Source organism: Felis catus, chromosome E1 (genome assembly GCF_018350175.1).
Source record: "Felis catus isolate Fca126 chromosome E1, F.catus_Fca126_mat1.0, whole genome shotgun sequence".
Classification (NCBI taxonomy): domain Eukaryota; kingdom Metazoa; phylum Chordata; class Mammalia; order Carnivora; family Felidae; genus Felis; species Felis catus.
The window spans coordinates 26,774,278-26,791,363 of NC_058381.1; the positions used below are offsets into that span (position 1 = coordinate 26,774,278).

The 17,086-nt window shown below is 36.3% G+C and overlaps 1 protein-coding gene across 2 annotated transcripts in view; it reads right to left on the reverse strand.

Moving 5' to 3' along the window:
• MED13 (mediator complex subunit 13) overlaps positions 1-17,086 on the reverse strand; it is a 111,357-nt gene that overhangs the window by 69,014 nt on the left and 25,257 nt on the right. For both annotated transcript variants that reach the window (XM_011289087.4, XR_002149032.3), the window contains exons 4-8: positions 8,723-8,868; positions 7,500-7,697; positions 5,677-5,871; positions 4,937-5,099; positions 4,634-4,744 (exon numbers count right to left, since the gene is read on the reverse strand). In XM_011289087.4, coding sequence (XP_011287389.1) covers positions 4,634-4,744; positions 4,937-5,099; positions 5,677-5,871; positions 7,500-7,697; positions 8,723-8,868 — 813 coding nt within the window. The remainder of the gene's footprint in view (positions 1-4,633; positions 4,745-4,936; positions 5,100-5,676; positions 5,872-7,499; positions 7,698-8,722; positions 8,869-17,086) is intronic.

Sequence of the window (17,086 nt, forward strand, 5' to 3'; positions counted from 1 at the left end):
TTTCCCTAAAACAGGGGCGCCTCAGTGGCTCTGTCGGTTAAGCATCTGACTTCAGCTCAGGTCATGATCTCAGAGTTCGTGGATTCAAGCCTTGCATCAGGCTCTGTGCTGACAACTCAGAGCCTGGAGCCTGCTTCAGATTCTATGTCTCCCTCTCTCTCTCTGTCCCTCCCCACTTGCACTTTTTCAAAAATAAAAACATTAAAAAATTTTTTTGATATTGATAAAATAGATATAAGTAGATATAATCCACATAAATAAAAGCACTTTGTGTCCTCAATAATTTTTGAGAGCACAGATGAGTGATGAGACCAAAGTTTAAGAATCAGTCAAGTTACACAAGGCATTAAGGAGAGAGAGTATCTCCAATAATCTGAGGTGAACTATATTCCAAGTATATAAGGGATACGAAAAGTACACAGCCATAAATTCATTTACCCTTCTATAAGGGTAAGAAACTATTAATCTGGGACAAGAAACTATTAATTTGGGATATATACGAATAGTAGTGACTCTCTAAAATTTTGGTAACATTAAGTCACAGCCCCTTTCTTCTATACAGACCCTTTCCTTAAAGCTAGTCTGTTTTAGAGAGCAAATGAATTTCATAATAGAACTCAACCAATTTGGGGAACTGTCCTAAAAAAAAAAAGTTGTGTTTTTAAAGCAAAATTCAAGATGATCTAAAGAATGATCCCTTTAGATTCTTTTCCTATTGATTAACTCCCAGTATTTCAGGAAATTTATTTGGAATTTATTGTATTACTTTCTATTTATATAGCTTGCTAAATGCTTATTTTCTCAAGAACATTCTACCAGACTAAAGCTTAATTTCAATAAATGTGTAATATTTAATCTCATTAATAACTGAAAAATGCCAACTGAAGCAATCTTGTGCTTTTTGCTTACTATAAGAGCAAAATATAATTTTGAGGACAGTTTCTCAGATCAGTGAAAGCACAAGAAAAAACAGCACTCCTATATGTAAAAAGTGGGAGTAAAATGGTAGGATCTTCCTGAATTCACAAAAGGGTTTAAACAGCTCCCCCCCACCCCCCAGCTCTGTATCACACCACCCACCTCATTTTTTTCCTTCCTAGCCCTGCATCACTCCTAAATTTTTTTAAAAAATTAAAAATTCTTTTTTTTTTTAAAGTAATTATCTATCCCATTAATGTATAGGCTTCGTAATAGCAGGAGCCTTACTGACTAGTGTATCTGAGCCTAGGACATCTCCTATCATAGAATAAGTGTTTAAAAAAATCTAATAATTAATAGTCAAAGAAGTATTATTTTTATAAAAGTAAACACAAACAAACTTTTTGAAACAACCTATTTGTCCATCAAATCCAAATGATTAAACACACCATGGGGTACCTTCCATTCAGTAAAATACCAAGAAATTTGTTTTTTTAATGTTTATTTTTGAGAGAGACAGAGACAGAATGCAAGTGGGTTAGGGGCAGAGAGAGAGAGGGCGACACAGAATCCAAAGCAGGCTCCAGGCTCTGAGCTGTCAGCACAGAGCCCGACGTGGGGCTCCAATTCACAAGCTGTGAGATCATGACCTGAGCTGAAGTCGGATGCTCAACTGACTGAGCCACCCAGGGGCCCCAAGAAATTTTTAAAAATAACATGGCAGATCCACAAGTAACTAAAATGGAAAGACTGAAGGTACATTAAGTGAAAAAAATAAGCTGTCAAATACATCAGTATTTTATTTGTGTTGAGAAGAAAAACACATACACATAAAAAACTACAGAAAAACCACGGAAAGATAATACCTTATTGGCAAGTAGTCAATTCTAGGAAGAGGTAGTAGAGAGATTAAGAGTGGTCATGAGTAACTTCTTCTCTATTTAGAGGGTTTAGAGGGTTTCTATGACTTCTAGGACTAGAAGGACAGTAAGATGAAGATAGTATCCATCACCAGATCAAAGAAACCTGGGATGCTGTTACAACATTAGTGGGATCTGCTCAGTGGACCACGGAAGAGGAGGCTATTAATGGGTCGCAGAACTGCTGCTGGAATGGACTCAAAAGAAGGGTGGGGAAATATGCCGGCTTCTTTCCTCATTTCACGAACCAATCTTTTGTTAGTGCCTACCTTAGCCAAATCCAGAAAACAACTGGGCCTAGTCAAATCATCACTTTAAACTTATACAATGTTATTTGTCATTTATAGCTCAATAAAGCTGGGGGCAAAAAAACAAAACAAAAACAAAAACAAAAAAAAAACAAAAAAAACAAAAAAAACACCACCATGTAAAAAGCAAAGGAGCCTAGGAAATGTAATACCCTGCAATACAGAACAGAGTAGGGAAAAGGCAGGGATAGATCTGACAGCAAACTGGCTGACTAGCACAGTCAGTTATCAATGTGTGCCCTACTTCCTATATTCTGTGGCAGCAGATAATACATATGGTAGCTCAAAATCTACTTTAAGTCTTATTGAAGAATTAAATAAGAGAACCTGATTTGAGGGACGTGGAGGGGAATTAGAAGTATGGAATACAATAGGGGGTGAGGGGTGGGGGTAAAAGATTAGAAACACTGTTACTTCCTAGAGGGGCAAATTTACCAAAACAAGTCACATGTATGGATTATATAAAATTTCATTATATCAATTCCCTCTATGCCTGGGAAGAATTTCTGGAAATATGAGACAAAGTTTTTAAGAAATAAAAGTTCAGCTCAGAGACCAAGAATTAAATTTATACTACCAACCAATATGCATTTTGAGTGTCTTCTTCTAAAACCATTTTTTTAAAAATGTGTATTTATTTTGAGAGTATGCATGTGCGAGTGGAGGAGGGGCAGAGAGAGAGAGAGAGAGAGAGAGAGAGAGAGAGAGAGAGAGAGAGAGAGAGAGAGAATCCCAAGCACACTCCACACTGTCAGTGCAGAGCCTGACACAGGGCTCAATCCCACGACCCTGAGATTAAGACCTGAGCCAAAATCAAGAGTTAGACGGTTAACTGACTGAGCCACCCAGGCAGGCATCCCATTCTAAAACCATTTTAGACAAATATACCTAAAACCCACATCTTTCAAAAAGAATAAAACAAAAGTCTAGGTCAGCAACTAAAAAAGAATTGCTGCTTGATAAAAATGCCAATATATGGAAAGAAAAGCCTAACTTCATTCAAGCACTTTACACTTTACTGGTCTTAGACCAGAAACAGGCAAACTCTTCCTATAAAGGACCAGATGGCAAATATTTTAGGCTCCAGAGGCCATATAGTCTATGTTGCAACTACTCAATTCTGTGAAAGCAGCCATAGCTGACATGTAAATGAACAGGTGTGGCTCTGTTCCAGTAAATCTTTATGGACATTAAAATCTGCATTTCATAGAAGTTTCACATGCACAAAATATTCTTTGATTTTTTTCCCATCTATTTAAAATGTAAAAGTCACTCAGCTCACAGGCCATATGAAAACAGGCAGTGAACCTAATGTGACCAATGGATCACAGTTTGCTGATCTCTGGTATCAGACAAATATGTGATGGAGCTCTACATTTTAAGACTAGGTTTGGGTCTTAAAACCACCCAAGTGGCTGTGGTATTTAACCATTTTAAACTGTTAAACAAGAGCTAATCTGTCCATATTTTTATTCCAACCTATCAGCAACAGAAACAAGTTTTTAACAAAGTTGTCAGACATTACACAGTCTCTAATCCAAAGAATCTATGTAAATACATTTAATCTACACAGAAACATACCAAAGCACTTCAGAGTCTGTCACAGTAATCAAACAGAGCTAATATAAGAAAAACCTTGGCCCTAACATACAAGTATTCCATTCCTTTGGCTCACATCTGTGACAAAAGAGTGGCTAACTATTAGCTCACAAGTTCTGGTAAGGGATGCCAATGTCATTATTATTATTTTTTACAAGACTGCAAACGCATCTTTCATATTAGAATAAATTAATAAACTTTAGGCAATATAATCTGAAAGCCTCTCATAACCAAATCTCATCAAAGTTTCCAATATATAAATACAACTGCCAAAAGAATTCCAAGTTCATCCATTCTTCTACCAATCTTTAACCAATACAGTCTATTAGAAAGCTTGTACTTTTATAGTACAGCTTCAATCCCTTGCAGAATCGTTTTTTTCTGATCTTATTTCAGCATTTCTTTCACATATAATTTGCCCAAAAGGATGTTATAAGAAATTTCTGCACAAAACCCAAAACCATATTTACTATAAAAAGGATCACAGAAACTTTCATCTAGTGTATCATATATCATCTTTTTTATGAGAACCCATGGGAGAAATTTCTCCAGCCCAGTGCCATCTATGAACTCTTTTCAAGAGACTTCTGTGCTTTTACCTTATAGATACTATATATACCATAATCCAGTATAAAATTCTCTTTTATTTAGCTGTAAAACCAAGCCTTCACCGTTCAGCTCTGGTAAGGACTATGGCATACATTTGTATGTACTTGCATAATCAGTTCCAAATTATTAAATTTTTTTCCCCTCAAATTTTCTTTTGAAAACAATCCTAACACACTATGTTTAGGTAAGCTAGCTAAAACTGAGACGCATTCAGTAGCATAAGAAGCTACAACACACAAATATATAGGCATCAATCAACTGGGGGGTTGGGGGTACTACCTCAAACAGCTGCAATTTGTTCTTTGTGTTGCTTCTACAAAATCCCAGGATGCTATTTTATCAGGTATCTCTTCTTCAGATAGACCACCTGATGAAGCTGAATATTTCCTCCTAAGATTTGAAATTATAAAATTCTTTAGAATTCATGAAGTTTCCCATAACCGTGAATTAAGCATTAAAATTGAATTTTTACAAAGTTTTTAAATTAAAGCCATACAAACAACTGTTTATACTTTAAACATCTTCTATTTATAAAGTAACTACCAACATGCAATTTTTAAACTTGAAAATGAAAACACATACTTGTTCTGTGCTCTGTTCATATTGCACTCTTGCCAAACTCTATCCACCACATGATTTGCTAATTTTCTGGGTATTTTCCCACCATGGTGGCTAGTACTATCAGAGTTGAAGCCATCAGATACTGAAGAAAATTTGACCCACTTCTGGGCTGACTGAGGATCAACTGAAAACAAACCAAAAAGAATAGGCTATAGGAGAATAAAAGTAGATTTAAAGTAACATTATTTGTGGTTTTTTTTTTTTTGTTTTTTTTTGTTTTTTACTTGTTAATTTGTGTTACAACATACTCCACTGTTATCTGGTAGGTCTACTTATATTTTGAAGCAAAAAAGCATGCTCCTCTACTTAAAACACAGAAAGCTAAAAATCCGAACAGAGGATGTAAACTTGATGGTAGTGTTATATCAGTGTTGACTTCCTGACTGAGGATTAAATGGTAGTTATATAGGACAGTGTTCCTACATATGGGAAATACAGAGTACTTAGGCATAATGGGGCATCATGTCTGTAGCTCATTCTCAAATGGTTCAGAAAAAGACCAATGATAATGAATGTATACATACAAAAAGGGTGATGGAACAAATGTTTACAGTTTGGGAATCTGAATGAGGGAGTTCTTTGTATTGTACATGCAAACTCTTCAATAAGTCTCAAATTACTTTGAAACAATTTTTTAAATGTTGATGTATTCAAAATAACAGATATGTAACTAGTGCTAATCAAACAGATCAGTACAATACCTGTTTGGACTTCCTCAGGAGATGTAGGTGGTGTAAGAGTAACTGAAGACATAGCAGGATCTCTTGTGGAAGCAGGCACTTGGTGGACACCCAAGCAAGAAGCTGAACAATGAGAGGATCCCACAGAGCTAGGAGTGGGAATGTCTGACTGAGGGACTAGAACAAAGCATGCTGGGTAGATCATTCGGACACCAGCTGAAAGGCAAAAATAATAGGCAAGAAAATCAATTACCACTGTGATTGTAGTGGGATTAGTTTCACTCAAAAGTACTGTAATGGAAAAGTACATACGATTATATAATGTTTAAATAAAATTAAAATATATTTAATATATTTTTATAAACATATGCTCCTTTTGGCATAAAGTTTTTCTGGAATAAACCAGAAGCTCTTAATACCTTCAATGGTTACCTTCAGTAACCTAGAAGAAACTTAGAAGAAAGCAGCTTTCTCTTTTCATTTTTGGATTTTTCTAACCATGAGTATTACTTTTAAATCTTTACTTGCAAATTTGACAAATTATATTGTTACTACTTTTAAAGAATTTTTAAGTTTAACAACAGGTAATCTGGGCACTCAATAATGGACCAGGGGCACATGGGAGGCTTGTTCAGTTAAGCTTCCAACTTTGGTTCAGGTCGTGATCGCATGGTTCATGAGTTCAAGCCCCATGTCAGGCTCTGCACTGACAGCACAGAGCCTGCTTTGGATTTTCTATCTCCTTTCTCTGTACCTCCCCCACTTGTTCTCACTCTCTCAAAAATAAACATTAAAAAAAGGAATTATGGGCCATCTTCTGCTTTCTTCTTTATATATCTCTTTTTATGAAAACCTAATATGTTTATGCTTTGTTTCTGGTTTTGTCACAACTACTCTGGCAGAAATGCATTTACTGAAATTCAACACTGGTATTCTTTTTATTTAAAAAACTCAAGGCAATTTTCATATACATAACATTCCCATAAGACTCCATTAAACACTGTTGCAAACTCTAATACTAATTATCTGCTCAATTATACATTCTCCACAACCTCCCATCTTCATCCCATTGTTAGGCTTGGCTGTGTGACCTGCATGCAATATAGACCAGACTCCAACAGAAGCTTAACACAGAAGCAGCCTCTCTTTTTTTCTGCCCTTTGCCTCAAGATTAGCATGTCCCAAATATAGTTTATCTTGTTAATCTGGGTCCCTAAATGAGAAGACACAGGGTAGAGTCAATATGAAAAGAGTTGACCTGGGCAGAGCAGATCAAACCCACAAGTTCTTTAGGTACATTTTCTACCTTTTAAAAGTTATCAGAGGCAACAGTTTTAAGAAATGTGAAAATACTACATAACACAGGTTGTCAACTTTCCAGCTTCCAAATGTTATTTATTCACAATTATTTTCTTTGCAACGATAAGCTTTGCAAGCTTACCTCTAGGTGAAATATGTTTCCTTGCCCCAATGACTTTGGCATGGCAAAGTGACTAGTTCTGCCTAATGGAGTGTGAGCAAATGTAACATACATCATATCCTAGCAGAAGCTTTAAATACACTTACATGATACACTCAGTCCTTATTATTCCTCTGTTCTTGTAAGAACAGCATGTCCCAGATACTGGGTACTCATTGAACCTAGGTTGCAGAATGAGAAGATACAAGGAGCCAAACCACAACCAAGCTGCAGTCTTTATGTAATGTGAGGAGAAAATAAAGGAGAAATAAATGTTTAATGTTGAAAGCCACTGAGGTATATGAATTGTTTATTATTCAACAAAATCTAACTAATACATATAGTCACATATTTTTCCCTTAGAATTAATACTCAGAATCCATACCAACAAGAACTTCTACTGCAGCTAAAGAATCATCTTCCCAATCCATATCTTCCTGTTTTTCTTCAGACATCTCCTTTAAGCAAGATGAGATAGGATAGAACTGTTTCCATTCACCAATCAATTTTTTTGTAGCTGAATCAGACATCTTGAATGCTTGTCCTGTGAGTGTGCCATTTAGTCCAAATGGGCTTAAGATTACTAGAAACCCAAGAGACATGAAGTAAGTAACTAAAGACTGTTACACCAAATAAGATCACACAGAATAGTCTGACAAGTAACTGTGCAATTCTAAAAAAGAAAAGGAAACCCAAAATGATCATTCCAGAGAAAATTCACTGTATTTCATTATTGTGAAGATAAACCACAATATTGAATTTATTATAAAATCTTAAAATTTAGGGGTGCCTGGGTGGCTCAGTCATTTGAGTGTCTGACTTCAGCTCAGGTCATGATCTCACGGTTCGTGAGTTCAAGCCCCACATCAGGCTCTGTGCTGACGGCTCAGAGCCTGGAGCCTGCTTCAGATTCTGTGTCTCCCTCTCTCTGCCCCTTCCCTGCTCGTGCTCTTTCTCTGTCTCTCAAAAATGAATAAACGTTAAAAAAAATTTTTTTTTTTAATTTTAAATCTTAAAATTTCGTTCACTCAAAAATCTCACATAGACAGAATTTCAACATGAGTTGGGGATATATGTACATCCTTCAACTTCTCTTGATTTCTACTAAGAAAGCAATTTGAGAAAACAAAACAATGTGTGTGTATACTTATTATGTACTGCCACGTAAATTTTAAAAAAGGAAATACTAGGCTTAGAATTAAAACAAGAACACACTGCCAGTCCTTAAAAATAAATCAGCAATCGTGTATAAATATTATTAAAGTCCCTGTGTACCAACATTAAAAATGGCTTATGTGACTGCACACAAAAGATGACCTTGAAAACATGAACATGTATATCTGCTAAATGCTATTTAAAAGAACACTTTAAAATATACTTTCATGTACAAAAATTTTTTCAAATAATATTTGTATTAAAAAACTTGCTTCATTGACTTGTTTTCACTGACTTAAAACTCTAATATGGAAGAAGAAAATAAACTACATTAGAATCATCGCTAGGCTAAAGATCAGGGGAATTCTCATTAATTCCAAAATTTAAGATTACCAACTATAATAAGAATTTTCCTGAGACAAATGAAATATCTAAGCCAATAAAATAATCTACCTTGAAATGGACTATTAGACTGTTGAGCAAGGGTGATATGCTCTTCACTAAGAAGGTATACAGGTTGATGTTGGTTAATTTCCACACTGGTACAAACATTGCTGTCTCCATGCAAGAAAAAGGTGAAAGAGCAGGACAAGTGTTCACTAATAAAGAAGAAAAAGTTATATTTTAGTGATGATTAATAGCCAAAAAATAAGTTAACTTGCTTTTCTTTATTAATAAGTTATACTACAAAAACGCACATTCTCTTTAACCCAGAAATTCTACTTCATCATCTGAAGGGGAGAAAAAAAACAAAAACAAAAAAACATCACAGATATGAGCCAAGATTTAGTTTTAAGAAATGTTCTTCATAGCACTGTTTACAGTAGAAAGAACTAAATAAAGGAATCAGTAAACAAGTTAGGTACACCCACACATACCATTATAATATAGCCACCAAAATAAGTATAGGTGGAGTAAAAGGGGAGTGAGTTTAATGGAAAGGACAGGCTACCAAAATGGTATAATCTCAATTTTTTAAGAAAGGTTCCCTCAGTGAAAAAAAAATCTAGGCGTGCAATAGAATTAAGGATGACCTAATTTTTATTTTTGTTTATTTTCTCTTCTATATGAGAAATTAAATACAACTATATTTTCTCATTTTTTTATTTCTGAAATTGGGCTGCATACCATTAGTCAAGCATTTAATGTACTGCCCTCCCCTGACCCCCAATGATAAGGTACTTTAAAGCCATGATGGGTCTCACAATTGAAGGCATCCTAGAATCAAAGTTATATGCAGAACATCTTATGATATTTAGATATGGCTGGTAAAATGAAAGTTCCCAAGAGGAAAGCACATGTATCCTTATGATAAAACTTAGAAAGGTCAAATGGCCCAGAAGAGGAAACTGTACATTAAGAAGAATCCACTTTTCTTATTTCTTCTCCACACATTTATCTTAAGAATTTGTCTTGGGGCGCCTGGGTGGCGCAGTCGGTTAAGCGTCCGACTTCAGCCAGGTCACGATCTCGCGGTCCGTGAGTTCGAGCCCCGCGTCGGGCTCTGGGCTGATGGCTCAGAGCCTGGAGCCTGTTTCCGATTCTGTGTCTCCCTCTCTCTCTGCCCCTCCCCCGTTCATGCTTTGTCTCTCTCTGTCCCAAAAATAAATAAATGTTGAAAAAAAAAAAAAAGAATTTGTCTTAAAGAACTAGTTCTTTAAAATATAACCATTAATAAACTAAAAACCTGTTGTATATTTCTATAAACCCTCTTGAATTATTTCTGGACAAGTCAAGGACACAATAAATTAAGTTATATTAAAAGTAATAATAGAGCTAAGAAAGTGGGAAAACAAAAAGTCAGAAGGAGGTGAAGAGTAACGCAGAGCTGATAATTTCTTCATTACACACACACACACACACACACACACACACACACACACACCCACCCACCCACCCACCCACGGAGGCAAAAGATTGTCTGAAGCTGATAAAAATAGCAAGAAACTGAAATTTAAGCATATCACTCAAGTTAAAAAGATAACCAACAGAAAAACTGACAAAAATACAACTAATAAAGCAAATCATCTTTCATGGTAAAGAATCAGATACTGTCTAAAGTTAGTTAATCAAGGCCTAGAGGTATAAGCATCGCTGGAATTATGGCAGTAACCACCAGAAGTAGTAAGCAAAAAAGTTAAAACACGAAAAATAGAAAACTAAACCTGGTTACTTCTAGGGAATTGTACTGTTTATATTAATTTTACCTTCTTAAAAATTATGAATTCTACAATGATTACTGTATCTTTCCCCACCCCAGTAGCTTCTGTTGCTTTTTTTTTAAAAACAAATTTATTTTTGGAATAACTTTAAGTTTACTGAAAAGCTGCAAAAGTATCACAAAGAGTTCTCATATACCCTTTACCCAGTTTGCCCTAAAGTTAAACATTTCACATAATCATGCTACATTTGTCAAGCAGGTAATTAACGCCAGTACATTAATTCCAGTCATTTTGGATTTTCCACTTATGGCATTTTTCCTTTTCAGGATCCAATCCAAGATACCACACTGCATTTAACCTCCCTCCCCTGCCTTACTGACACATTATTGATAAAGCCAAACAGTTTTTTAACAGGAAATAAAAGTATCTGAACTATTTTAATAAATATATTAAGCTTGTTTCTCATCTGACTGAAAGACTAATCCTATTGGAACAGCTACTGCTTGAGTAATTACAAAGCCTACAGACATTTGCTTTGGAGTAAGAGTAAAATCTAAAATAATCACCAAGATAAGAGTCTTAACTAATAACTTTGAGAACTGTCCTTCCAAAGGCAGACCGTTGCTAATGCCCATTTAAAGTAAACTCAATTTTATTATTGCTTTCCAGCAGTATTTTCCAGCACTGGTAAGGTACCTACACTGTAAAACATACAAAAAACCTACCAAACATAAACCTAACTCCAAATGCTTAAAGCAGCCACCCACATTAAAAAGAACTCTGCATTAAACTTAGTTTAATATTCAGATCTAAGCTACCAAGTGAAAGCAAGTATTATTCCTTTATTCAACAAATATTTTATGGCTAAGCACATGGCACTATGCTAAGCACACATTTAAGTTATGCTAAGTGCTATAAAAAAAGGTACAAGATGCTATGAGAATGTCTTAAGATATGAAGAATATCTTCTAGATAATGAAAATAAACTTTAATTCCTAAGCAGAAAAGAATCAACTTGGTACCCTGGGTAACAACATAAAAGTTATTCTTATGTTTCATGGTACCTATTTCTTCCCCAACCTCATCTCTTTACTAGTCTTCCTTTATAATACTTTCCCTTCTCTCTCAACTGGTCTCTCTGCAGTTCCTTAAACATACCAGGCCTTTATACCTACTGTTACTCAATCTGAAACACTACACATCTACATTCACCTTCATTAGGTTTTTTGTTCAGATACCTCATAGGTGCAATCTTCACTGACCACCCTACTTTAAACTGACCCACAATTCTTCTTCTGGGATTGATTTTGTTTGGCTAAGAAATCACAATCTAACGTGTTACACAGTTTATTTCTTATTGTCGTCCCAGAACATAAGCTCTAAAGGAGGAAGAATTTGTCTCCTTTGTTCAATGTTGTATCCTCAGATTTCAGAATAGGTCCTTAACACATAGTAGGTATGCACTAAATACTATAGGATAAATTCTGTATCTGAGCTACTTATTTCTTTTTTTAAAAATATTTATTTTGAGGGAGAGAAAGAGCACGTGAGGGAGGGGCAAGGAGAGATGGAGAGATAGAATCCCAAGCAGGCTCCACACTGTCAGCACAGACGGACACAGGGCTCCAACTCACGAACCACAAGATCCTGACTTGAACCGAAATCAAGAGTCAGAGGCTTAACCGACTGAGACAGCCAGGCATCTCCTGAACCACTCATTTCTAATCAAACATTCCTTTTCTTATCAAGTCTGTACCTATATAGCTGTCCAAGCCAGACATGTAAATCACACTAAACTTTTCTTTTTTCCTAAACTCCCTATAATTAACTAAACCATCAGCAATTCCTACTGATTCTATTTCTTTAAGTATCTATGATTTGTCAATTGTCTTTTTAAGGTCTGAATAACTATTAAAATCTCTAATTTATCTTTTCACTGCTGCCAGCAATCTTCCTAAAAATTAATTCTGATCACGTAACGGACAGGCTCAAAATCAATAGTTCCCCAATGCCTTAAGGACTGAAAACAACAACAAAAAAACACCTTAGCACAGCACTTTAGACCCTTCAGAATCTGATCCTTGCCTAACTCTCCAGGCAGAGGTATTTAATCCACTAAGAACCCCTCCTTTGTTTACCCCGAATTCCTCCCGACTTCTTCATCATTCTCCAACGCTCCTTTAAACATTATCTCTGTGTTCCTATAATAGTCTATGCTTATCATAGTATTTATTATAACACTACTATTACTTATTTAACTAATTGAATTCCTGCCATGTTGTAAATTCCTTGATAGAAAAACTGTAACTTTAATATTTGTAGAAAATTGAGTTATTGGCCCCAATTCTTCACTCTTCTTTCATTTCTTTAATCACAGTAAAAAACACAACATAAAATGTATCATCTTAACCATTTTTAAGTGTGCTGTTCAGTAATGTTAAATATATTCCTATCATTCTGAACTAGATCTCCAGAACTTTTCATTATGTAAATCTGAAATTACACCCATTAAACAACAATTCCCTCTTTTTACATCATCTCAGTCCCTGGCAATCACCATTCCACTTTCTGTTTCTACAAATTTGAGTACTTTTCTTTTTTTAAGAAGGCTCCACATGCAGAGTGAAGCCCAACGTGGGGCTTGAACTCATAACCCTGAGATCAAGACCTGAGCTGAGATCAAGAGTTGGACACTTAACCAAGCAAGCCACTCAGGCACCCAGAATTTGACTACTTTAGATCTACTTCATGTAAGTAGAGTCATACAGTTTTTGTCTTTGTGACTGGCTTTTTTCACTTAGCATTAATATCAAGGTTGATACATGGTGTAGCATGTGACAGGATTCCTTTCCTTTTACATGGTAAATAAAAATCCACTGTGTACATAACACATTTTGCTTAACCATTCATCCATCAATGGACATTTGGGTTGTTTCTACCTCTTGGCTATTGGGAAAAGTGCTGCTATGAACATGGGTGTGCAAATCTCTTCAAGATCCTGCTTTCCTGTAGTCATCAAGATAGTATGGTACTGGCACAAAAACAGACACATAGATTAATGGAACAAAATAGAAAACAAAAAATGGACCCAAACTATACGGTCAACTAATCTTCGGCAAAGCCGGAAAGAATATGCAATGGAAAAAAGACAGTCTCTTCAACAAAAGGTGTTGGGATTGGTGGACAACAACATACAGAAGAATGAAAGTGGAACATTTTCTTACACCATACACAAAAATAAATTCAAAAGGGATGAAAGACCTAAATGTGAGACAGGAAACCATCAAAATCCTAGAGAAGAACATGGGCAGCAACCTCTCTGACACTGGCCATAGCAATCTCTTACTAGACACATCTCCAGAGGCAAACAACACAAAAGCAAAAATGAACTACTGGGACTTCATCAAGACAAAAAATCTTCTGCATGGCGAAGAAAACAATCAACAAAACTAAAAGGTAACTGTTCAGAATGGGAGGAGATATTTACAAACAATATATTGGATAAAGGGTTAGTATCCAAAATCTATAAAGAACTTATCAAACTCAACACCTAAAAAAAACAAATAATCCAGTTAAGAAATGGGCAGAACAGGGCACCTGGGTGGCTCAGTTAAACATCTGGCTTCGACTCAGGTCATGATCTCACAGTTCATGAGTTTGAGTCCCACATCAGAAGAGCTCGAGTCCCTCTTCAGGTGAGCCCTGCTTTGCTCTTTCTCTTTCATTCTTTCTCTCCACCACCCTCCACCCAGGACTCTCATCTCTCTGCCCCTCACTCACTTGTGCTGTCTAAAAAAAGGGGGGGGGGGGGCAGAACACATGAACAGACATTTTTCCATAAAAGACACACAGATGGCTAACAGACACATGAAGAGATGCTCAACATCACTCATCATCAGGGAAATACAAATCAAAACTACAATAAGAATCATCTCATACTTGTAAGAGTAGCTAAAATTAACAACACAGGAAACAACAGATGTTGGCAAGGATGCAAAGAAAGGCAAACCCTCTTACACTACTGGTGGGAATGCATACTGGGGCAGCCACTCTGGAAAAGTGTGGAGGTTCCTCAAAAAGTTAAAAATAGAACTACCCTACAATCTAGCAATAGCACTACTAGGTATCTACCCAACGGACACAAAAATACTAATTCAGAAGACACACCTCAATGTTTACAGCAGCATTATCAACAATAGCCAACTATGGAAAGAGCCCAAATAGCCATCTACTGATGAATGGATAAAGATATGGTTTATACATACATACAATGGAATATTACTCAGCCATAAAAAACAAGAATGAAACCTTGCCGTTTGCAATGATGTGGATGAAGCTAGAGTGTGTTATGCTAAGTGAACTAAGTCAAAGAAAAATACCATACGATTTCCCTCATGTAGAATTTAAGAAACAAAACAGGTGAACATAGGGGGGAAAAAAAGAAAGGCAAAACATAAAACAGACTCAGCTACAGAGAATAAACTGAGGATTGCTAGAGGGGAAGTGGGTGGGGGAATGGGCTAAATGGGTGATGGGTATTAAAGAGAGCACTTGTCATGATGAGCAATGGGCGTTAAATGTGAGAAATCACTGAATTATACTCTTGAAACAAATATTACACTACATGTTAACTAACTAGAATTTAAATAGAAACTTGAAAAAGAAAAAAGACAAGATCCTGCTTTCATTTCTCTTAGAAGTAGTATTACTGGATCATGTAGTTCTATTCTTAATTTTTTGAGGAACCTCCATAAGGTTTTCCAGAACAGTTGTAGCATTTTACAATCCCACCAAGAGTGCACCAAGGGTTCCTATTTCTCTACCCTCACTAACCTTTGTGATTTTTTTTTTAATAGTAACCATCCTAGCAGATGTGAGGTGGTATCTCATTGTGGTTTTGACTTGCATTTCTCGGATTTGTAATGTTGACCATCTTTTTTTTTTTTTTTTAATATGCTTATTGACCCTCTGTATATCTTCAAAATGTCTTTTCAAGCCTTTTGCCCATTTTTAAATTGGGTTACTTGACTTTTTGTTGTTGAGTTGTAGTTCTTCATACATGCTGGATATTAATGCCTTAACGGATATATGATTTGCAAACATTGTCTCCCAATCCATAAATTGCCTTTTCACTGATTATGTCCACTGATGCACAAAGGTATTTAAGTTTGATATAGTTCAGTTGTCTATGTTTGCTTTTGTTGCCTATGCTTTTGATGTCATAACCAGAAAATCATTAGCAAATCTGAAGTCATAAAGCTTTCTCCCTATTTTCTTCTACAAGTTTTATTGTTTTAGGTCTTACTTAGATTTTTAATCCATTTTGAGTTCATTTTTGTATGTAATGTAAGATAAAGTCCAGCTTAATTCTTTTACCTGTGGATACTAAGTTTTCTCACCATTATTTATTGAAGAAATGCTCTTTTCCCCAGAGTGGTACTGCCATCCTTGCAAAGATCATTTAAATACATACATACAAGCTTATTTCTGGACTTTCTATTCCATTGATTTACATGTCTGTATGCTAGGACCACACTGGGTTTTGTTTTAAAATTTGTTAATGTTTATTTATTTTTGAGCGTGAGCATGAGCCAGGGAGGAGCAGAGAGAGAGGGAAACACAGAATCCAAAGCAGGCTCCAGGCTCCAAGCTGTCAGCACAGAGCTCGACACAGATCTCGAATCCACAAACCGCGATCATGACCTGAGATGAAGTCAGATGCTTAACCGACTGAGCCACCCAGGCGTCCCAATACCACACTGTTTTGATTACTATAGCTTTGTAATAGGTTTTGCTCACCCTTTTATTGTTTTAAAAGATTTTATTTTTAAGTAATCTTTAAACCCAATGTGGGGGTCAACTCACAACCACGAGATCAAGAGTCGCGTGCCTCACCAACTAAGCCAGCCAGGGACTCCACTCACCCTCTTTTATCCAGGCTTTTTGGTGTGACATTGTAGTTCCTCCCATTAGAGGTGAAATATACCTCCCCAACCTGACTCAGGCTTGCTTTGTACTTGCTTTGGCAAGCAGAAGCTTAAAACATGCATATGCAGTCTGGATTGCCCTTCAGTGCTTCTTTCATTCCCATGAGAATTATATAAAATATACCTCTACCCAACCTGCAGTTCACAGTGTGGACTAGATTGGCTAACCCCTAGTTGACGAGCAGACACGTTACTGAAAACACAGAACTGCTGTTACACCTCCATGTTTTGGGAGTGGTTTGTTACACAGCAATGGCCAATACAGAAACTGGAACCAAAAGTGAGGTGCTACCATGACAGAAATCTAAATATATGGCACTAACTTTAGGATGAGATTAGCAAGGAACACGGCACTGAAAACTGATGAAGAAATTATTATAGGGGGCTGGGAAAATGATGATCCATGTTATGTAATGAAGAAATACATCATAGAACTGTTGCCTGAAATAATCTAGAAGACAGAAAATATACCTAATGAATTTACAGAGTTGGGAGAACAGATCAAGTCAGAATGTAATTTGATTGTTACTAGCTATACTTCATAAGGTACTAAAAGACAGAGATAGGGGCGCCTGGGTGGCGCAGTCGGTTAAGCGTCCGACTTCAGCCAGGTCACGATCTCACGGTCCGTGAGTTCGAGCCCCGCGTCGGGCTCTGAGCTGATGGCT